The 23,925-nt window shown below is 41.3% G+C and overlaps 1 protein-coding gene and 1 pseudogene across 12 annotated transcripts in view; one reads left to right on the top strand and one right to left on the bottom strand.

Moving 5' to 3' along the window:
* Nucleotides 1-21,898, bottom strand: part of DNM1L (dynamin 1 like) — a 64,648-nt gene extending 42,750 nt beyond the window's left edge. For 6 of the 12 annotated variants that reach the window (XM_055573729.1, XM_055573782.1, XM_055573737.1 and 3 more), the window contains exon 1: nt 21,661-21,886. In XM_055573729.1, the coding sequence (XP_055429704.1) occupies nt 21,661-21,762 (102 nt within the window). In that variant the 5' untranslated portion in view covers nt 21,763-21,886. Of the gene's footprint in view, nt 1-21,660 lie in introns of all 12 variants that reach the window. The other 6 variants (XM_055573723.1, XM_055573754.1, XM_055573773.1 and 3 more) reach the window with 3 other exon arrangements.
* On the top strand, nt 2,977-3,520 carry LOC129646916 (ADP-ribosylation factor 1-like; annotated as a pseudogene).
* Nucleotides 21,899-23,925: the final 2,027 nt, after the last annotated feature.

Here is a 23,925-nt window from a genome sequence, read left to right as displayed (position 1 = left end):
CTAAAGGCATTTAAAAAAAAAAAGGGACCCATCTATACACAGCCTATAAGAGACTCACTTCAGATGTAAGATAACACATACACTGAAAGTGAAAGGATGGAAAGAGATATTCACATTCAAATGGAAACCAAAGAAAGCTGGGGTGGCCATACTTATATCAGACAAAATAGACTTTAACACATGATTCACTGGGGGATTTTTGTAGAAACTAAAGTCCGTGGCCCATGATTTGTTATGTAAGAGAATACTGAGACATTTCCATTTGAGTAAATATCACCAAATTTTATTGTACTTCATGTACTAATTTGAAGCCTGAGAAACGCTGGACTGGAAGAAACACAAGCTGGAATCAAGATTGCCGAGAGAAATATCAACATCCTCAGATATGCAGATGACACCACCCTTATGGCAGAAAGTGAAGAGGAACTAAAAAGCCTCCTGATGAAGGTGAAAGAGGAGGGTGAAAAAGTTGGATTAAAGCTCAGTATTCAGAAAACGAAGATCATGGCATCCAGTCCCATCACTTCATGGGAAATAGATGGGGAAACAGTGGAAACAGGGTCAGACTATTTTGGGGGGCTCCAAAATCACTGCAGATGGTGACTGCAGCCATGAAATTAAAAGACACTTACTCCTTGGAAGAAAAGTTATGACCAACCTAGATAGCATATTCAAAAGCAGAGACATTACTTTGCCAACAAAGGTTCGTCTAGTCAAGGCTATGGTTTTTCCTGTGGTCATGTATGGATGTGAGAGTTGGACTGTGAAGAAGGCTGAGCGCCAAAGAATTGACGCTTTTGAACTGTGGTGTTGGAGAAGACTCTTGAGAGTCCCTTGGACTGCAAGGAGATCCAACCAGTCCGTTCTGAAGATCAGCCCTGGGATTTCTTTGGAAGGAATGATGCTAAAGCTGAAACTCCAGTACTTTGGCCACTTCGTGCGAAGAGTTGACTCATTGGAAAAGACTCTGATCCTGGGAGGGATTGGGGGCAGGAGGAGAAGGGAACGACAGAGGATGAGATGGCTGGATGGCATCACTGACTCGATGGACGTGAGTCTGGGTGAACTCAGGGAGTTGGTGATGGACAGGAAGGCCTGGTGTACTCCTATTCATGGGGTCACAAAGAGTCAGACATGACTGAGCGACTGAACTGAACTGAACTGAAGTGCCTCACTAAAGCATTTTAGTATTTCATTAGTGTGATAGGCAGTATCAGATCAGATCAGATCAGATCAGTCACTCAGTCGTGTCCAACTCTTTGTGACCCCATGAATCGCAGCACGCCAGGCCTCCCTGTCAATCACCAACTCCCGGAGTTCACCCAGACTCACGTCCATCGAGTCAGTGATGCCATCCAGCCATCTCATCCTCTGTCGTTCCCTTCTCCTCCTGCCCCCAATCCCTCCCAGCATCAGAGTCTTTTCCAATGAGTCAACTCTTCGCACGAAGTGGCCAAAGGACTGGAGTTTCAGCTTTAGCATCATTCCCTCCAAAGAAATCCCAGGGCTGATCTCCTTCACAATGGACTGGTTGGATCTCCTTGCAGTCCAAGGGACTCTCAAGAGTCTTCTCTAACACCATAGTTCAAAAGCATCAATTCTTCGGTGCTCAGCCTTCTTCACAGTCCAACTCTCACATCCATACATGACCACAGGAAAAACCATAGCCTTAACCAGACGAACCTTTGTTGGCAAAGTAATGTCTCTGCTTTTGAATATGCTATCTAGGTTGGTCATAACTTTTCTTCCAAGGAGTAAGCGTCTTTTAATTTCATGGCTGCAATCACCATCTGTAGTGATTTTGGAGCCCAGAAAAATAAAGTCTGACACTGTTTCCACTGTTTCCCCATCTATTTCCCATGAAGTGGTGGGACGGGATGCCATGATCTTCGTTTTCTTAATGTTGAGCTTTAAGCCAACTTTTTCACTCTCCACTTTCACTTTCATCAAGAGGCTTTTAGTTCCTCTTCACTTTCTGCCGTAAGCGTGGTGTCATCTGCATATCTGAGGTTATTGATATTTCTCCCAGCAATCTTGATTCCAGCTTGTGTTTCTTCCAGTCCAGCGTTTCTCATGATGTACTCTGCATATAAGTTAAATAAACAGGGTGACAATATACAGCCTTGATGAACTCCTTTTCCTATTTGGAACCAGTCTGTTGTTCCATGTCCAGTTCTAACTGTTGCTTCCTGACCTGCATTCAGGTTTCTCAAGAGGCAGATCAGGTGGTCTGGTATTCCCATCTCTTTCAGAATTTTCCACAGTTTATTGTGATCCACACAGTCAAAGGCTTTGGCATAGTCAATAAAGCAGAAATAGATGTTTTTCTGGAACTCTCTTGCTTTTTCTATGATCCAGCGGATGTTGGCAACTTGATCTCTGGTTCCTCTGCCTTTTCTAAAACCAGCTTGATAGGCAGTATAGCAGGCACATATAGCAGGCACCTCTGTGCAGGGGAACAGAACACCCAGTACAAATACACCATGGTTCACTGCATCTTGCCCTGGAAGAGCAGACTCTACACTTTCTGGCGGCATTTTTTTTCCCCAGTCCTTAGGTATTATTTCCTCTAGAATACATTCTTTTATTTTACCTGGTAGTTGACAAGGTGGATCTTTGTGGGAGGCTCTTTTAGAAATGCCACAAGGGGCTTCCCTGGTGGCACAGTGGATTAGTATCCGTCTGCCAATGCAGGGGACATGGATTCTATCCCTGGCCTGGGAAGATCCCACATGCTGAGACCAGCTAAGTCCCTGTACCACAACTACTCAGCCCACGCTCTCAAGCCCATGAGCCACAACTACTAAGCCTGTGTGCCACACCAACTGACACCCATGCACTAGAGCCTGTGCTGAGCAACAAGAAAAGCCAGCACAAAGAGAAGCCCATGTGAGTGAAGCCAACACCTCCAAGCAGCAGCTGCCCTGTGGCCGAGGAGGGTTTCTCTGGCCAGTGTTGCTCCCACCGGTCTACAGCATGGGGAATATCTTTGCAAACCTATTCAAGGGCCTTTTTGGCAAAAAAGAAATGTGTGTTCTCATGGTGGGCCTAGATGCTGCCGGAAAGACCACCATCCTGTACAAACTAAAGCTGGTTTAAATGGTGACCACCATTCCCACTAATAGGCTGCAATGTGGAGACAGTGGAATACAAGAACATCAGCTTCACTGCGTGGGACATGGGGGGCCAGGACAAGACCTGGCCTCGGTGGTACCACTACTTCCAAATCACACCACGTCTCATCTTTGTGGTCGACAGCAGTGACACAGAGCATGTGAATGAGGTCCACAAGGAGCTGATGAGGATGCTAGCAGAAGACAAGCTCAGGGACACTGTTCTGCTCATGTTTGCTAACAAACAGGACCTTCCCAATGCCATGAATGCAGCCAAAATCACAGACATGCTAGGTCTGCACACTCTGCGCCACAGGAATTGGTACATTCAGGCCACCTGTGCCTCCAGTGGGGATGGGTCTGAGGGACTGGACTGGCTGTCCAATCAGCTCCAGAACCAGAAATGAGCTATAGTCTTCTCTCCTCCACTCTTACTCCCTCCTCCCCTCTCACTCCCTCCTTCTACCCTCGTTTTACTCTCACGTGGCAAACGTGCCCTTATGATGTGAGTTCCAGAAGCTGTCTCCATGGTTGGTCACAGTGTGCTTCACCATGCTGTAAATGTGCAGCTGCAGCCTGCAACTGGGTTTTTATTTAATGTAAATAGTTCTTGTTTCCAATGAGCCAGTTTCTGGTACTCCTGTTCAGTATTGTGTGGTAGTCACTTAAGTCCTGTCCGACTCTTTGCAACCCCATGGACTATAGCCCACCAGGCTCCTCTGTCCATGGAATTCTCCAGGCAAGAATACTGGAGGGGGTTGCCATTTCCTTTTTCAGGGATCTTCCTGACCCAGGGATCAAACTCAGGTCTCCTGCATTGCAGGCAGATTCTCTACCATCTGAACTACAGGGAAGTCCCCCTATGCGATATTACTCAGCCTTTTTTTTTTTTTTTGTAAAAGGAAAATCAATCCACTGTTTAGTACGGAAAAGGGATTTTAAGCACACAGGTCATCCAAGAGTTGCTGTGTCAGACCAGTCAGATGTGCCTCCTTTGGGCTTTAGATCTGTGTTAAGATGCATTTTGGTGGTTGATTTTTAACCCAAAGTCAGTGCATTTTTTTTAAACAGTTACAAATACAAGACAAGGAGAACACTTGAACACACAGAAGGGAGAAATATGCCTAGTGTAGGTTCTGCAGTAATGGCCTGAATCCAGTCTACTGGCAGTCTCTTTCCCATTGGGAACGTGAAACGGGGCAGAACCAGCCATGATTCATTCTGCACAGTCACAATACGGTCCCTGTGATTTGCTCTGTCTTGGGTCATCCCACACCCCATAGTTTTTGTGCTTGCATTTGGGCTTACATGGCCACCCAGGAAATGGGGTGAAGGCTGTAGCCACCACTCTCAGAATCCTTGGAAGAACCCCGGTCTTTTCTTGGGTCAGCATGGACACTTTGGATGGAACACCCTAGCTGGAGCAGGAGTCCCTGAAGTCCCCTTGCTTGCCCGATCTGAGGCCCCTGTCTACACATGCTTTCACTCCCTCAGCCTAAGAGTCAGATCTGCCATCAAAAATGATAACCTCTACTTTTTTCCTTTATATTTTCATAAAACACTGAAGAAGCTGGAGCTATTAAACTTTATCTTGGGGAAAACCTCAGAACTGGCTTATTTGGTGTCATTGAACTTCTTACTGCTTTCAATACACAATTAATAATCAAAACAAAAAACTAAAAAAAAAAATAGCAGCAGCAGCCCAGGCACCCCAACAAAGAGCAGCCCCTGCTCACCACAACTAGAGAAAGCCCACGCAGAGCAACAAGACCTTGTACAACCAAAAATAAATAAATAAATAACAAATTAAAGAAAATAAAATTACATTAAAAAAAATGCCACAAGAAGGACCAAGTGTAAGACTACCACTACATTCACCAGAATGGTCAGTTACCCACTCTCTAGCTACTACTAACAAAAATTGCTTGCAAGTGATTTCATCCTATAGCATTAAGTCTACAATAAATTTTAAACACATTGAATAAACTGCAATTACTCAAATAGAAACCCACTTTTTATGCCATTTTCAAGTTTTCTGGAGAATATTGAAGTTTACCAGATATTGAGCAGAACAATCAACTCCTTTCATATATTTATTATACTCTAACCCTGACGCTGGGAGGGATTGGGGGCAGGAGGAGAAGGGAACGACAGAGGATGAGATGGCTGGATGGCATCACCAACTCGATGGACATGAGTCTGAGTGAACTCCAGGAGTTGGTGATGGACAGGGAGGCCTGGTGTGCTGTGATTCATGGGGTCTCAGAGTCAGACACGACTGAGCGACTGAACTGAACTGAACTGAACTTACAGTGGGCTTAGTTATCTGATAGTCAGTTCTTCTTTTCCTGTAAATGTTACGGAGGTGTCATGAACAGTCATCACCATGTGGACTAGCCTTCTGTCTTTCTATAGAAGAATCATTTCTCTCTTCCATAAGAATGTCTTTTCTCCCCTCTGTAGATTTTTAGATCTCTTCTTTAATTTGCTTGGTAGATTCTCTCTTGTAAGTCCCATAAACTCTGTCTTTATTTTTCAACAATATTCCAGATGTGGACACACTACTGTACTAATTGTCTTGGTAAATACAGTGCTGTAGGACCAGTAATATTGTTTCTTGCAGATTCTTTCCTTCATGTGTGTAAATCTTAAGGTTGCATATATATCCAGTTTTACTTTTGCTAATCACCCTGACCAAAATTCCTTATTTTCTAAGTTTTCTGGGATTACAGGCTTTTGAATCTGAATTGTCCTCTCAACTTTATCATTGCCTCATCAAGTTGTAGCTCTTGTTCCAGTATATAGATCTAATAAAATTTTGGAAGAAAATAATCCAAGAGGTTTAACTTTTGAAATTGTCTTCAGGAAGTGGAGTTTCTGAGTTATTCTTCAAGTGAAGAATGTCATTATTTGTTCAAACCTTCTTCTCGTCAAAATCTTTGGAAAGACAGGTGCCTCAAGTAAGGCATCAGCTGATCAATATTCTTTGCAGTGTGACTTATTTGTCCCATCAAAATTATTAATTCAAGTAACTTCTTTGTGTTACTATTGGTTACATCAGTCCATTTTATATGATTTTTCAATCTGTTGGTGATACAAGTTTGTCTGAGAAACCACCAACTTGAAAGTCATTACCAAAAATTAATTGTTATTTCACTAACACTTTGCAGGTTATCATATTCCATAGCTACACCTAACACATCTATAAAGTCTAATTTTTGTGAAATGTTGTCTTCAATCCACTCTTCTGTAGAAGCAAAGGCGCATTCCCCAGCACCATGAGTTTCATTTTCACTTTCCATATCAGAATCAATCACTGAGGTTTTCTGTTTTGTTTTAGTCTAATATTCACACCGGTGATGCCATCCAACCATCTCATTCTGTGTCACCCTCTTCTGCCTTCAATCTTTCCCATCATAGAGTATTTTCCAATGAGTCAGCATTACCGATTCAATGGACACTACTTGGGCCAATTCCAGGAGATGGTGAGGGACAGGAAAGCATGGTGTGCTGCAGTCCATGGGGTTGCACAGAGTCAGACACGACTTGGCAAGTGAACAACAACAACAAATATTCACATGGTCTGAATCAGAACTATATTCTGAAGAACTATCATCTTCTGAGACACTAGTATATATGTCACTCAGACTATCAAGGAGTACCTGCACAAATTCACAGAAAAATTCTTCACTCAAGATTTCATGACACATCAGTTTAGAAAATTTTATGGTAATAAACCTGCATGTATAATATACACAAGGTTGGGACAAAAACCTAATGGAGCAAAATGTGAATGATAATAATCATATGCTGCATAATGAAGCCTTAATCAATTTTAAACTCCAACAGCTTCCCAAGGTGATGTTAATTATATCACTCTCTAAAAAACATATGATACATCTCTGGTCAATAATGTTCAGGAAACAAAAGACATATTAACACATCTCCAGTCAATAATGTGTTAAGACAAAGACTATATTAAGAGAAAAAAAGGAATTATGTTATGATAAAGGAGTCAATCCAAAAGAGGATATAACATTTGCAAATATTTGTGCTTGCAATATAAGAGCACAAAATACATAAAGTAAGTATTAACAGGCATATAAGGAGAAAGACAGCAATACAGTAAGAATAGTTCATACTAATTAAAATCAAAAATCAATCAACACTGGTTTGAAATGACATGTTAGACCATATGGACTATGCTGCTGCTACTGCTAAGTCGCTTCAGTCGTGTCCGACTCTCTGCGACCCCATAGACGGCAGCCCACCAGGCCTCCCGGTCCCCGGGATTCTCCAGGCAAGAACACTGGAGTGGGTTGCCATTTCCTCCTCCAATGCATGAAAGTGAAAAGTGAAAGTGAAGTCGCTCAGTCGTGTCCAACTCTTCTCGACCCCATGGACTGCAGCCTACCAGGCTCCTCCATCCATGGGATTTTCCAGGCAAGAGTAATGGAGTGGGGTGCCATCACCTTCTCCATATGGACTATACACATATAGAAAACAACAGAATACACATTCTTCTCAAGCACATAAGGAATATTCTTCAGGATAGGCCACAGGCCAAGTCTTAAAAATAAATTTTTAAAAACTGAAATTATATAAAGCATCTTTCCCAATGATCATGGTATAAAACTAGAAATCAATTTTAAGAAGAAAATTGAAAATACACAAATTGTGGAGATTAAACAATATGCTACTGAACAACTGTACTGGGCTTCCCTTGTGGCTCAGCTGGGAAAGAATTCACCTGCAACGCAGGAGACCTGGGTTGGGAAGATTCCTGGAGAAGGGAAAGGCGGCTGCTCCTGCTGCTGCTAAGTCGCTTCAGTCGTATCCGACTCTATGGGACCCCAGAGACGGCAGCCCACCAGGCTCCCCCGTCCCTGGGATTCTCCAGGCAAGAACACTGGAGTGGGTTGCCATTTCCTTCTCCAAGGCTACCCACTCCAATATTCTGGCCTGGAGAATTCCATGGACACAGTCCATGGGGTCGCAAAGAGTTGGACACAACTGAACTACTTTTACTTCACTTCACTACTGAACAGCTAACAGATGAAGAAAGTCAAGAGAAATCAAAGAATATGTTGAGACAAATGAAAATAGAAATATGGATACCAGACCTCTTAGAATGCAGCAAAAGCAGTTTTTAGAGGGTAGTTCACAGCAGTAAATATCTGTTATTTAGAAGCAATAAGGATCTCTAATTAAAAAGTCTAATTTTACACCTCAAGGAACTATTAAAAAACAAAGCCCAAAGTTAGTAGTAAAGGGAAGGATTTATCAAAGATCAAATCAGATAATGAAATAGGGACTAACAAAAAAAAAAAAAAAGAAAAGAAAAACTAACAGCCAGCTCTTTAAAATGATAAACAAAATGGACACACATTTAGCTAGCCTCACCAAGGAAAAGAGAGAGGACTCAAATAAATGAGAAATGAAAGAGAGGTCACAATGAATATCACAGAGATATAAGATCATGAGAGACTAGTATAAACAATTACACATGAAAAAGTTGAACATTCCAGAAGAAACAGAAAAATTCCTATCAAAAAAACTAACAAGATTGATTCATAAAGAAAAAGAAAACCTAAACGTATCAATTACTAGTAAGGAGACTGTATCAATAATTAAAACCACCCAACAAAAGTCTAGGTGCTGAGAGCTTCACCGGTGAATCCAAACAATCAAAGAATTAACACTCCTCCTTCTCAAACTAGAGCCAGACATCCTGGAATGTGAAGTCAAGTGGGCCTTAGAAAGCATCACTATGAACAAAGCTAGTGGAGGTGATGGAATTCCAGTTGAGCTATTTCAAATTCTGAAAGATGATGCTGTGAAAGTGCTGCACTCAATATGCCAGCACATTTGGAAAACTCAGCAGTGGCCACAGGACTGGAAAAGGTCAGTTTTCATTCCAATCCCAAAGAAAGGCAATGCCAAAGAATGCTCAAACTACCGCACAATTGTACTCATCTCACATGCTAGTAAAGTAATGCTCAAAATTCTCCAAGCCAGGCTTCAGCAATACGTGAACCATGAACTTCCAGATGTTCAACCAGAGATCAAATTGCCAGCATCTGTTGGATCATGGAAAAAGCAAAAGAGTTCCAAAAAAACATCTATTTCTGCTTTATTGACTATGCCAAAGCTATATTTGACTGTGTCATTGTGATCACAATAAACTGTGGAAAATTCTTAAAGAGATGGGAATACCAGACCACCTGATCTGCCTCTTGAGAAACCTGAATGCAGGTCAGGAAGCAACAGTTAGAAATGGACATGGAACAACAGACTGGTTCCAAATTGGGAAAGGAGTATGTCAAGGCTGTATATTGTCACCCTGCTTATTTAACTTATATGCAGAGTACATCATGAGAAATGCTGGGCTGGAGGAAGCACAAGCTGGAATCAAGATTGCCAGGAGAAATATCAATAACCTCAGATATGCAGATGACACCACCCTTATGGCAGATAGTGAAAAAGAACTAAAGAGCCTCTTGAATGTTGTTGGAAGGAAAGTTATTACCAACCTAGACAGCATATTAAAAAGCAGAGACATTACTTTGTCAACAAAGGTCTGTCTAGTCAAGGCTATAGTTTTTCCAGTGGTCATGTATGGATGTGAGAGTTTAACTGTGAGGAAAGGTGAGGGCTGAAGAATTGATGCTTTTGAACTGTGGTGTTGGAGAAGACTCTTGAGAGTCCCTTGGACTGCAAGGAGATCCAACCAGTCCATCCCAAAGATCAGTCCTGGGTGTTCATTGGAAGGACTGATGCAGAAGCTGAAACTCCAATACTTTGGCCACTGACGCAAAGAGCTGACTCATTTGAAAACTCCTGATGCTGGGAAATATTGAAGGCAGGAGGAGAAGGGGACGACAGAGGATGAGATGGTTGGATGGCATCACCGACTCAATGGACATGAGTTTGGGTAAACTCCGGGAGTTGGTGATGGACAGGGAGGCCTGGCATGCTGCGGTTCATGGGGTCGCAAAGAGTTGTTGGACATGACTGAGCGACTGAACTGAATTTCCCAAACCCTTCCAAGAAAGAAGAGGAGGGAATAATTCAAAATTCATTTTACAAGGCCAGCATTACCTGATACCAAAACCAAGGCAGGACCACCACAAGAGAAGAAAATTGCAGGCCTTTATCCCACAGAAACAGAGATGCAAAAATCCTCAACAAAATTACAGCAAACGGAATTCTGTAATTCATTCAAAGGATCATATACCATAATCAATGGGATTTATTCCAGGGATGCAAGGATGGCTCTGTTACACACAACGCATTAACAAAATGAAGGATAAAAATCAGATGACTATCTCAATACATGCAAGAAATACATTTGACCAAATTCAATATCTATCCATGATTAAAAAAAAAAAAAAACTCAACAAAGTGAATAAAAGAGGGAGCATACCTCAACTTAATAAAGGCCATATATGATAAGCTCACAACTAACATACTCGATGGTAAAATGCTAAAAGCTTTCCCTCTAAGATTAGAAACAAGACAAGGGTGCCTACTCCTGACACTTCTACTCAACAAAGTATTGGAAGTTTCAGCCAGACCATTAGGTAAGAAAAAGGCATCTAAGTCAGAAAGTAAAGTAAAACTGTTACTATTTGCCATGATATTTATGTAGAAAAGCCTAAAGACTCCACAAAGAATTGTTAGAACTAATCAATGAATTCTGTAAAGTTGAAGGATACAAAGTCAATATGCAAAATAGGTTTTGTTTCTATACCATAATAATGAACTATCAGAAAGAGAAATTAAGAAAACAATCCCATTTACAATTGCTTCAAAAGAATAAAATACCTAAGAATAAACTTAACCAAGAAGTTTATTTAAAAGACCTGTACATTAAAAACTATAGAACACTGATTAAATAATTGAAGATACAAATAGAAAGATATTCTGTGCTCATGGATTAAAAGAATCAAGATTGCTAAAATATCCATACTACCCAAAGTAATCTACAAATTCAATACAATCCCTATCAAAATTCCAATAACATTTTTCAAAGAAACAGAGTAAATAATCCTAAAATTTATAAATAGGATAGCCAAAGCAATCGTGACAAAGAACAAAACTAGAGGAGAGGCATCATAACATGCTTCCTGATTTCCAACTATGTTTAAAAGTTATAATAATCTGGGAGTTCCCAGGCAGCCTAGTGATTAGGATTCTGAGCTTTCACCACCATGGCCCTGGTTCAATCCCCCTGGTCAAGGAGCAACTGAGATCCCTCAAGTCACAATATCTTTTATGGCCATAAAAGATACCACCTCATACCTGTTAGAAAGGCTATTACCAAAAAGGGAAGAAATAAATGTTGTGCAAGATGTAGAAGAAAGGAAACCCTCATATGCTGTTGGTGGGAATGTAAATTGGTGCAGCCACTGTTTTAAAAACAGACACACAGATAAATGGAACAGAGAGGTCAGAAATAAACGTAACACATACGTGAACAATTAATTTACAAAGACAGCAAGAATATATAATGGGGAAAGGATAGTCTCTTCAATAAATGGCGTTGGAAAACACGACAGCCACATGCAAAAGCATGAAACTGGATTACTATCTTGCACTAAACAAACAAACAAAAATCAGCTGAAAAATGGGTTAAAGACTTGAATATAAGTCCTGAAAATGTAAAACTCCTAGAAGAAAAAACATAGGCTATAAGTTCCTTGACACTGGTATGGGTGATGATTTTTTTGGATTTGACACCAAATCAAAGCCAACTAAAACAAAAATAAACAAGGAGGAGTACAAAAAAACTAAAAAGCTTGTGCACTGCAAAGGAAACCATCAAAAAAGTGGAAAAGGAACCTATGGAATGGGAAAGTATATTTTCAAACCACTTAACCAATAAGAGGCTAACATACAAAATATACAAAGAACTCAGACAACTCAATAACAAACAACAAAAGAAACACACACACACATACACACAAATAACCTGATTTAAAAATGAACTTTGGGGGATTCCCTGGCAGTCAAATGATTAAGACTCCAGGCTTACACTGCCAAGGGCCAGGTCCCATTCCTGGTGGGGGAACTAAGATCCCACAAGCCACATGACATGAACAAAAATAAATAAAAATGAACTTAGAAGCCAAGTAGACATTTTTCCAAAGAAGACATACAAATGGACAATAAGGACATGAAAAAAGGCTCAACATCACTAATCAGTGTCTTGTGTGTGCTTAGTAGTGTCTGACTCTCTATGACCTCATGGGCAGCAACACTGGCTGCTGCTGCTGCTAAGTCGCTTCAGTCGTGTCCAACTCTGTGCGACCCCAGAGATGGCAGCCCACCAGGCTCCCCCGTCCCTGGGATTCTCCAGGCAAGAGTACTGGAGTGGGGTGCCATTGACTTCTCCATAAATTGGTGCAGCCACTATTTTAAAAAACAGTATGGAAATTCCTCTAGAAATTAAAAATAGAGCTATGATCCAGCAATTCTATTTCTGGGTATTTATCTAAAGGAAACAAAAACACTGAACTGAGAAGATATATGCATCACCCTGTTCACTGCAGCACTACTTCAAATAGCCAAGAAATGGAAATAACCTAAATGCCCACAAGTGTATGAGCAGATAAAATAAATGTGTGTATGTATACACACACACACACACAGAAATATCATTTAGCCATTAAAAAAAAGGAAATCCTGCTATTTGCAACAACATGAATGAACTTTGCTAAGTAAAATAAGTCAGAGAAAAAGCAAACAGCGCATGATCTCATTTGTATGTGGAATCTAAAACATAAACAAACAAGTCATAGAAAACAGACCAGTGGTTGCCAGAGATGGGGGGGGGGGGGGGTGAAATCGGTAAATGTGATCAAAAGGTACAAACTTCCAGTTAAAAATCAATCATGGGGATGTTAAGTACAACACAGTGATTATAGGTAATAATATACTATAGTGTATATTTATAAAGTGTGAAAGTTACTAAGTGAAAGAAAGTGTTAGCTGCTCAGTTGTGTTGACTCTCTGCGATCCCCTGGACTGTAGCTCGCCAGGCTTCTCTGTCCATGGGATCCTCCAGGCAAGAATACTGGAGTGGGTTGCCATTCCCTTCTCCAGGGAATGGAGAAAATCTTAATAGGAAATCTTAATAGTTCTCATCATAAGAAAGAATTATAACTGTGTGGTGACATGTTAACTAGACTTATTGGAGTGATTGTTTCCCAATGTATACACATGTCAGATCATTATGTTACACAACTGAAATTAATATAATGTTTACATGTCAATCATATCACAATTTTTAAAAATTTATGTGTCAACACACATACACAGAACAAAACATGTCTGTGCACTCCCAATTTTTACCTCAGTATTCTAAATGCCGTCAGTTTCTTCAACAATTGGTTAGATCAGGGCTTGTTTCCCCCTGGTGATATAAACACTCCCAAGTCTGCACTCTTTCCTCCACAAAGGTAAGCAGCTATAGGAGCTTCAAAGTGGCAAAAGCCACAGCCAGCTTGCTGTGAAAATAGGGCTCACTTGGAACTGCAGTGTCTTCTGTTCTTTACATCTGATACTCCCAAAACTGACTCAATATCCTATACTTAAGGGCTAAAAATTTGTGTATATGGTCTCAGTGTAATTTTTAGTTTCTTCCAAACTGCACTGTATTGAGATTTATAATGTCCTGGATTTATATTTTGAGATGGACCCTTAACATTTTGTCATAGCTTTAGCTCTTTCTGATAACTATCATCAACTGGGAACAGGAAGTTGTATTCTTTTCATGCAACTGAAAATAGAATTGTTGTAAATATTCATTCATGCCACATTAAGCAAAACTGATTTAGTTTTTAACTTGTAAGTTTTTACTTTTCATTGCAGACCTCTTGTTTATTTTGATATTAATATAACAGATAAAAATGTACATTTACTAAGTTTTTAACTTTTTATTTTGAAGTAGTTTTAGTTTTACAGAAGGTTTCCTTAATATTTTTCATGTTTATTTTTAGAGTTCTTTTTAAATTTTTTATTTTGGGCTGCACTGGGTCTTGGTTGCTGCATGCAAGCTTTCTCTAGTTGCAGCCAGCAGGGGCTACTCTCCAGTTGCAGTGTGCAGGCTTCTTATTGCAGTGGCTTCTCTTGTTGCAGACCACAGACTCCAAGGCACAGGCTTCAGCAGTTGCAGCTTGCAGGCTCAGTTGCGGCACATGGGCTTAGCTGCCCCAAGGCATATGGAATCTTCCCAGCCCAGGGATCAAACTAAAGTTCTTTGATTGGCAGGCGGATTGTTAAGCACTGAACCACCAGTCAAGTCCTGTCTCATTTATTTTAAATAAAATATTTCTGAGTATCCTTAGAAATATTAACTTTTTGGGTATTTAAATAAATAAACTAATATGTTTTTACCACAAAGCTCAAACACTCCACCTATTGAGAAAACGGGCTTCCCCAGTGTACTTCAGACAGTAAAGAATTCACCTGCAATGCAGAAGACCCAGGTTCGATCCCTAGGTCAGGAAGATCCCCTGGAGAAGGGAATGACTACCACTTCAGTATTCTTGTCTGGAGAATTCCATGGACAGAAGAGCCTGGAGGGCTACAGTCCATGACGTCGCAAAAAGTCGGACACAACTGAGTGACTAAGCACACAGCACACACACACACTGGCAAAATATAAATCTAAAATTTAAACCACTTCAATTATCCCAGATCCAAACTTGCTAAAATGCTAAAGACCTTAGGGAGCAGTTTTTTTCCTGGTTATAAAATACAGACCCAGTGCTGTCTGGAACATAAATGCAAGAGTGAAATATAGATATCTGAAAAGCAAGAGTAATATTCAGAAAAATCCCTACTTTTTTCATAAAAGCAGGAAAACTTGGGGAATGTGGCATGGATCTACATATTAAAGAACTCAGTGAAACTCCACCATGTAGGATAAACACAAAGAGATCCACATGGGGACAAATTATAGTCAAACTGGTGAAAGACAAATATTGAAAGCACCAAGAGAGAAGCAGAGAATCAACTCAAATACAGGGGATCCTCAATAAGATTAATAATACAATAAATTTATCACTAGACATCTTGGATGCCAGAGGTAACAGTATGACATTTAAAGATGTGAGACAAAAAATCCATCAACCAAGAATTTAAGATCTAATTTAATACTTTGAGGGCAATACTCCCCAAAGTAATGCAGATTCAACACAACCCCTATCAAAATCCAAACAATCTTGTCTGCAGAAATGGAAATACCAGTTCTAAAACTTCTATGGAATGAATGGCAAGGGACTCCTCACTGCAAAACAATCTTGGGAAAAAAAAAAGAACAAAGTTGGGAGGCTCATACTTTCTGTTTTCAAAATATACTACAAAGTTACAGTAATCAAAACTGTGTGTGATACTGACTTAAGAGGAGACCTAAAGACCAACAGAAAATAATTGAGAGTCCAGAAATAAGCCTCTACATCTATAGTCAATTGATTTTCAACAATAGTGCGGAGCCCTAAAGTGGGAAAGGATAGTCTCCAACAAATAATAGTCCTGGATCAACTGGACAGGCACATGGAAAGGAATGAAGGTGAACCCATCAGATCAGAACAGATAAGTCGCTCAGTCGTGTCTGACTCTTTGCGACCCCATGAATCGCAGCACACCAGGGCTCCCTGTCCATCACGAACTCCCTCAGTTCACCCAGACTCACGTCCATCGAGTCAGTGATGCCATCCAGCCATCTCATCCTCTGTCATCCCCTTCTCCTCCTGCCCCCAATCCCTCCCAGCATCAGAGTCTTTTCCAATGAATCAACTCTTCACATGGGGTGGCCAAGGTACTGGAGTTTCAGCTTTAGCATCATTCCTTCCAAAGAAATCCCAGGGCTGATCTCCTTCAGAATGGACTGGTTGGATCTCCCTGCAGTCCAAGGGACTCTCAAGAGTCTTCTCCAACACCACAGTTCAAAAGCATCAATTCTTTGGCGCTCAGCCTTCTTCACAGTGCAACTCTCACATCCATACATGACCACAGGAAAAACCATAGCCTTGACTAGACGAACCTTTGTTGGCAAAGTAATGTCTCTGCTTTTGAATATGCTATCTAGGTTGGTCATAACTTTCCTTCCAAGGAGTAAGCATCTTTTTTTTTTTTTTTAACTTTATTTTATTTTTAAACTTTACAATATTGTATTGGTTTTGCCAAATATCAAAATGAATCCGCCACAGGTATACATGTGTTCCCCATCCTGAACCCTCCTCCCTCTTCCCTCCCCATACCATCCCTCTGGGTTGTCCCAGTGCACCAGCCCCAAGCATCCTGTATCGTGCATCAAACCTGGACTGGCGACTCGTTTCATATATGATATTATACGTATTTCAATGCCATTCTCCCAAATCATCCCACCCTCTCCCTCTCCCACAGAGTCCAAAAGACTGTTCTATACATCAGTGTCTCTTTTGTTGTCTCGTATACAGGGTTATTGTTACCATCTTTCTAAATTCCATATATATGCTTTAGTATACTGTATTGGTGTTTTTCTTTCTGGCTTACTTCACTCTGCATAATCGGCTCCAGTTTCATCCACCTCATTAGAACTGATTCAAATGTATTCTTTTTAATGACTGAGTAATACTCCATTGTGCATATGTACCACAGCTTTCTTATCCATTCGTCTGCTGATGGACATCTAGGTTGCTTCCATGTCCTGGCTATTATAAACAGTGCTGTGATGAAGATTGGGGTACACGTGTCTCTTTCAATTCTGGTTTCCTCAGCGTGTATGCCCAGCAGTGGGATTGCTGGATCATAAGGCAGTTCTATTTCCAGTTTTTTAAGGAATCTCCACACTGTTCTCCATAGTGGCTGTACTAGTTTGCATTCCCACCAACAGTGTAAGAGGGTTCCCTTTTCTCCACACCGTCTCCAGCATTTATTGCTTATAGACTTTTGGATCGCAGCCATTCTGACTGGCAGTAAGCGTCTTTTAATTTCATGGCTGCAGTCACCATCTGTAGTGGTGAACCGCATACTTCATACCAAACACAAAAATTTACTCAAAATGGATCAAAACCTAAATGTAAGAGTTGAAACTATAAAACACTTAAAAAAATAGATAAGTTAGACTTTATCAAAATTGAAAACTTATGTGCCTCAAAAGAATGATCATGAAAGTAAAAAGATAACCTTCAGAATGGGAGAAAATATGTGCAAATCATATACTGATAATGATCTTGTATCCAAAATACATAAAGAACTCTGGTAACTCAACAATAAGAAGACAAATAATCCCAACAAGCACCTAAAAAGATATATATTTCATTAGTCACTAGGGAAATACAAATTGAAACCACAATGAGATACGACTTCACATTCTCATCAGAATAGTAAAAAGACACAATAACAAGTTTTGACAAGGATGTAAACAAGTTGGGACCCTGGTAGTTTGCTACCGTAAATAATCTGGGGCTTCCCTGGTGGCTCAGATGGTTAAGACTCTGCCTGCAATGCAGGAGACCCAGGTTCAATCCCTGGATTGGGAAGATCGACTAGAGAAGGGAATGGCAACCCACTGCAGTATTCTTGCCTGGAGAATTCCATGGACAGAGGAGCCTGGTGGGCTAAGAGTCAGACACGATGAGTGACTAACACACACACACAGACAGTGTAGAAACAGTTTGGTGGCTCCTCAGAAACTTAAAATATAGAATTACCATATGACCTCATTTTATTTGTAGATATATACCAAAAAGAACTAAAAACAGGCATTCAAATATTTGTACACAAATATTCATAGCAGCACCATTCACAACAACCAAAAGATAGAAACAATCCAAATATCCATGAATAGATAAATGATAACAAATATGGTAAATACACACAATAGAAGATTAGTCACCAATTAAAAGGAAGCACTGGTACATGCTACAATGTGAATGTATCATGTTATACTAAGTGAAAGAAGCCAAACTTAAATGGCCACATATTGTATGATTCTCTTTCTACAAAATTTCCAGAAAAAGTAACTCTATTAAGAAGGGAAAAAAAAATGGTGGCTGCCAGGGACTCAGGGGAAAGAGAATTACAAAATGACTGCTTAATGGATACGACGTTTTCTTTTGGAGTGATGAAAATATTTTGGACCTAGACAGAGGTGGTGGTTGCATAACATTATGAATGTACTAAATGCCACTGAATTGTACACTTTAAAATAGCTAATTTTTATGCTATATACATTTCACCTCAATGATTTAAGAAACATTTTTTTAAAGTAATCAGCACAGAGATCTGATCTTTTAAGGTTTATACAGATAAACTAGGGAAAAAGAAAAGGAAAGGGAAAAACATGAGTTTACTTAAGAGTACTCACAATATTTTAGGAATTAAACACTGAAGGAATGAAACTAAGATCAATATTTGCCACCAAATTAGTAAACTTAGTGAAGCCATCATCTCTACAGTTCAGTTCAGTTGCTCAGTCATGTCCGACTCTTTGCGACCCCATGAACCGCAGCACGCCAGGCTTCCCTGTCCATCACCAACTACCGGAGTTCACCCAAACTCATGTCCACTGAGTCGGTGATGCCATCCAACCATCTCATCCTCTGTCGTCCCCTTCTCCTCCTGCCTTCAATCTTTCCCAGCAACAGGGTCTTTTCCAATGAGTCAGCTCTTCGCATGAGGTGGCCAAAGTATTGGAGTTTCAGCTTCAACATCAGTCCTTCCAATGAACACCCAGGACTGATCTCCTTTAGGATGGACTGGTTGGATCTCCTTGCAGTCCAAGGGACTCTCCAGAGTCTTCTCCATGGGAGAATGGCATTGAAATATGTATAATATCATATATGAAATGAGTCGCCAGTCCAGGTTCGATGCACGATACTGGATGCTTGGGGCTGGTGCACTGGGACGACCCAGAGGGATGGTATGGGGAGGGAAGAGGGCGGAGGGTTCAGGATGGGGAACACATGTATACCTGTGGCAGATTCATTTTGATATATGGCAAAACCAATACAATATTGTAAAGTTAAATAAAATAAAAATTAAAAAAAATAAATAAAACCAAAAAAAAAAAAAGAGAGTCTTCTCCAACACCACAGTTCAAAAGCTTCAATTCTTTGGCGCTCAGCTTTCTTCATAGTCCAACTCTCACATCCATACATAACCACTGGAAAAACCATAGCCTTGACTAGACGGACCTTTGTTGGCAAAGTAATGTCTTTGCCATGTAGGTAAAGTGTAAGACAGAGACATTACTGCCACTGCAAAGTTTACCACTCGAACTAAGCATTTACTACATCTGTAACTCACTCACTGTACACTACTCCATTAAATGTGAATGTGAGGTGCTGTATATATGCTGCTGCTGCTGCTGCTACTGCTAAGTCGCTTCAGTCATTAAATGGCTTAGATGACAAGTAATGGTGTACTTATATTCAAATCAAGAAAAGTTTTTTTCCAACATATTGAGGAAAATATGAGAAAAAAAATACATTGCTTCTATTCTTCTGTAGTTCTTCTATAACTGATTAATAAAGGATTGAATTTCAGTTATTAAGGGCATGAATGGAGATAACCCCCATTAAATCAAGCCTAAAAACTGAATAGTTTTTTAGACTTCTGCATTAATCCTAAACATTAACATGCAAATATGGCATACACATATATAGCATATAACTATCACTATTAGGATGGTTTTTGCAGACATATGTTAATAATGACTTTCACAATGCTGAGATCTTTACTTTTCTACCCTGTTCCCTCCCTAATTTTGCCAACAGATTTACCACTGAAATAAATTCTATTTCATGTAAGGAAAATCTTTCTTGATTTTAAACTATTTATGCTAACACACTATAGCTCTGACTCTTTTACTGCTTCATGCTTAAAAAGCATTGAGACCCTATTAAAAGTATATGGAAAGTTTCTGATCTACAGCTAGGAAACACAAATTACTATCAAAGAAGATTTAATTTCTTCTCCTCTATTTTTATTTACAAAATAGATTGATTTTGATGATAAAAGCCCAAGTGTTTAAAAAATATTATCCAGTAACTCATTCAAAGTATTTATCTTTGAAGCATCTACTACATACACAGAGACTGTACCAAGAGCTAGGAATAGGAACACAGCAGTAAACAAAATAAACTAAAAAAAAATATTCTCATAATTTACTATGTTAATAAACCAGAGTATCTAGCCATTACAAACATTTACAAGTACCATAATATGTGAAGGCAGAATTGAGCACATATTGGTATAGGATCTATACCAATCCTATAATCAACCAAGGAAATGTGTTTCTGAAATAATTTCTAAAAAGCCCCTCTCGCCCACCCTAGACAGGATGTCTATGGTTTCCAGGGTTACTACTGTCTGGAAATACTCTATTTTGAGTTCCCTCTCAAAATATTTATACCCTGTACTCTATATTCGGAGAAGGCAATGGCACCCCATTCCAGTACTCTTGCCTCGAGAATCCCATGGACGGAGGAGCCTGGTGGGCTGCAGTCCATGGGGTCGCTAAGAGTCGGACACGACTGAGCGACTTCACTTTCACTTTTCACTTTCATGCATTGGAGAAGAAAATGGCAACCCACTCCAGTATTCTTGCCTGGAGAATCCCATGGACAGAGGAGCCCGGTGGGCTGCCGTCTATGGGGTCGCACAGAGTTGGACACGACTGAAGCGACTTAGCAGCAGCAGCAGCGATGAACCTGATGGAAAGTGAGGAAAACGTCCCCTTTCCAACAGAAAACATCATTTTAAAAAGCCTGTGGTTGATTCTCTTCAACCAAGAAAAGCAGCAGGCAGAGAAAATGAAATGTGTACTTCTCTGTCATACTAAGTTACTTCTTCAACATTTCCACATGTAAAAATGTATTACCTACAAGAGATGTCAACATGAAAAGATCAGAGAACCTTGATGCCCAATTTAGATGGAAGTCAAAAACCATAGCCTACGCAGAAAAATTGACTATCTCTTCCTTATATCCACAAACTCCAAGTACAAGTTGGTCTGGGTTTTTTGTTTGTTTGTTTTTAACTGCTTCGGTGTTTTCGAAACGGGAATCACACGGCAGGAAAACACTCAGGTGCACCCAAGTAGGGGCCCTCCTGGGCCCCGACACCGAAGTTCCAATACTAATTTCGCAGCCCCTGAGCAAGGCAAGGAGGGAAACAAACACCCCGCCGCCCTGAAACCAACCTAGAAGGGGCTACCCGGCCCCGCGTGCCCCACGCGTCCCCCAGGTGCCCTTGGAAGCAGCGGCCCGCGGGCGAAGCCGCGCCCGGTCCCCGCGGACTCCAGTTCCGCCCGCCCGTCCCTCCCCCACCCCGCCCCCGGGACCCGCGGGACCGCCGCGCCGGCTCCGCCCCTCGCCTCCCCGCCAGGCCCCGGACAACCAGCCCGGGTGCAACGCAGCCCCAGGCGCCCAGGCGCGGCAGCGCCCTCCTCCCACAGGCCGCGAAGGCCGGTCGGGGAGCAAGCGCTGCCGCAGCCTCATCCAGGCCTGCGCCCCAGGCTCCGGCCTGGACGGAAGCCGCCCTCCTTTCTCACCTGCGTTCCCACCACCACGATCTGAGGCAGCTGGATGATGTCGGCGCCCACCGTGTTGAAAACGTCCTGGAGTTTGTTAATAACAGGAATTAGCGCCTCCATAACTCGTAACACACAAGACCCCAGCCGTGCCGGCCGCGGCAATGAATGGGGCCGGGGCCCAGAGTCAGCCTCCTTCCTCCTCTCCCCCGCCCTCTCCTCGGGAGCCGGCACCCATTGGACCCCGCCCGCTACCTGCCCCCTCCCGACGGGCCATGCGCCAAGACGGAGGCGCAGGAAAACAGACGCTGCCGGGAGTTGTAGTTCTGGCGAGGCGGACCGCCGGGCCTACAGCTTCCGAAAGGCTGTACCGCGCAGGCGGGTCGCCAACGTGGAGGGAAGGATGCTTGGGATTGGGCTGCTGTCAAAAGAATAGGGAGCGAGGCCCAGAGAGTCAGAAGGAAGAGATACATTTATACTTGTCCGCGAGGCAAAGTAAGTGTGAAAATGTCGGATAGGAATATGTGTTAAATATAGCGGAGTCTGTTAATTATCCAGGACGTCATTTCCTGAAAAGGACACTGTCAAGTAGAGCTGGTTGGAAAGGCTTAAAGAATCGTAGCCTCAGACACCCCAGCCAAGTACAAATGGTATGCAGGCTGATACTAGAAGATGCGAGGTGCTATTCTGCAACAAAAAATGCAAAACCAGCTCAGATTACAACACGAGGGCTCTCTAGAATGTTAAAATGTATTCAGAAAAAATATGAAAGTGCCAGATTTTCAAGAGAAGGGCTAGGGCTGGGCCCTCATTCTCTATATTCTGTACAAGTATGTATTCACTGTGGCCTGATTTCTGGCAAAGTGGAGAGCTGATAACTGCCTTACTAGCTGTTTGCTAAGTGTGCCTACTGTTTTATTCCTAAATGTTTTTCTTTTTTAGATGGAGAGTATCTCTCCTCTACTGTGAACCTCCAACGGTTTCCTCTCTCAAAATAAAAAAAAGGTGATATCTGAGCAAAGAGCCAAAGTAGGGGAGGAAAAAGACCCCTCCCCTACTTGACTTTTTCCATGGTGTATCTCCATGTAACATGGTACATACTGAACTTGTTGACTGTCTCTCTCTTCTAGATTACCCGCTTGTAGAGGCCAGGGATTTTTGACTGTTTAATTCACTGATGCATCCCTAACCCCTGGAAAGGGACAAACAAGATAGTCCCAAACTCATTATCCTCTGAGTTTGCAATCTAACAGAGGATGACACCGTAATAGACAAATGCGTGAAGTGCTATGACTGGGTTTATTATGGAGTCCTTTTTCTAATCCAAGATAGGAGTGAAAGTTCAAGCAAGACTTCCTAGAAATTACTAGGTACAATCTCCTTGAGAGTAAGGACCACCCCCTTGAAAGTAAGGACCACTGCACAACTTTACTGAGTACCATTCACCCGCACAGCCATACATATCATGTGCTAAGTCATTTCAGTTGTGTCCAGCCCTGCAACCCCATGGAGTGTAGCCCACCAGGCTTCTCTGTCCATGGGATTTTTCAAGCAAGAACACTGTAGTGGGTTGCCATGCCCTCCTCCAGGGTATCTTCCCGACCCAGGGATCGAACCCACATTTCTTATATCTCTTGCATTGGCTTTACTACTACTACTTCCTTACTACTTGCACCACCTGGGAAGCCCGCATACACGTTGGCTGTGGGGAATATGCTTGATTTGTTCAGCAAGACACATGAGAGATACTCAATAAATACTTCTGAACAAATGAATTAAATTTCATCTAAGCTAAGACCTGAAGGTCCACTAGTGGTGTTTTGGCATCAAGTTTTATGAACATTTCCTTCTATTTTTTTTTTTAATTTCAGAGTCAAAATGAGACAAACAACTTGAGAATTCCAAAAACAGAAAGCAGACCAAAGATAGTATTTATTTTCTACCAAAGATAGTATTATATAACAGTCAGATGTTACCCACTTTGTTTCTCAGCACTCTGTTGATGGAGCTTTTGGTCTCTTCTTTATCTCTGAGCAGTCTATATTTTGTCTGAGATGAAAAGACAGACAAAAGGAGAAGGTAGGCTCACAGTGAAGCTCCATGGGCATAACCAGTAACTGCTTCATAGGGGCAAGGTGCCCTGGGCAACAACTATGCAACTGCTTTTCCTTTATTTGTGGCCTCAAAGGACATAGTCTTTTTTATTTGTTAATGGAAAAATTTAAAGAGCAGGCATATATATATATGTATAATATATAATATAATATAATATGAAGTAATATTATA

The sequence above is a fragment of the Bubalus kerabau genome, chromosome 1 (genome assembly GCF_029407905.1).
Source record: "Bubalus kerabau isolate K-KA32 ecotype Philippines breed swamp buffalo chromosome 1, PCC_UOA_SB_1v2, whole genome shotgun sequence".
NCBI lineage: Eukaryota > Metazoa > Chordata > Mammalia > Artiodactyla > Bovidae > Bubalus > Bubalus kerabau.
Note: the sequence above shows the minus strand (reverse complement) of the source record. Positions and strands in the feature narration are given on the sequence as shown.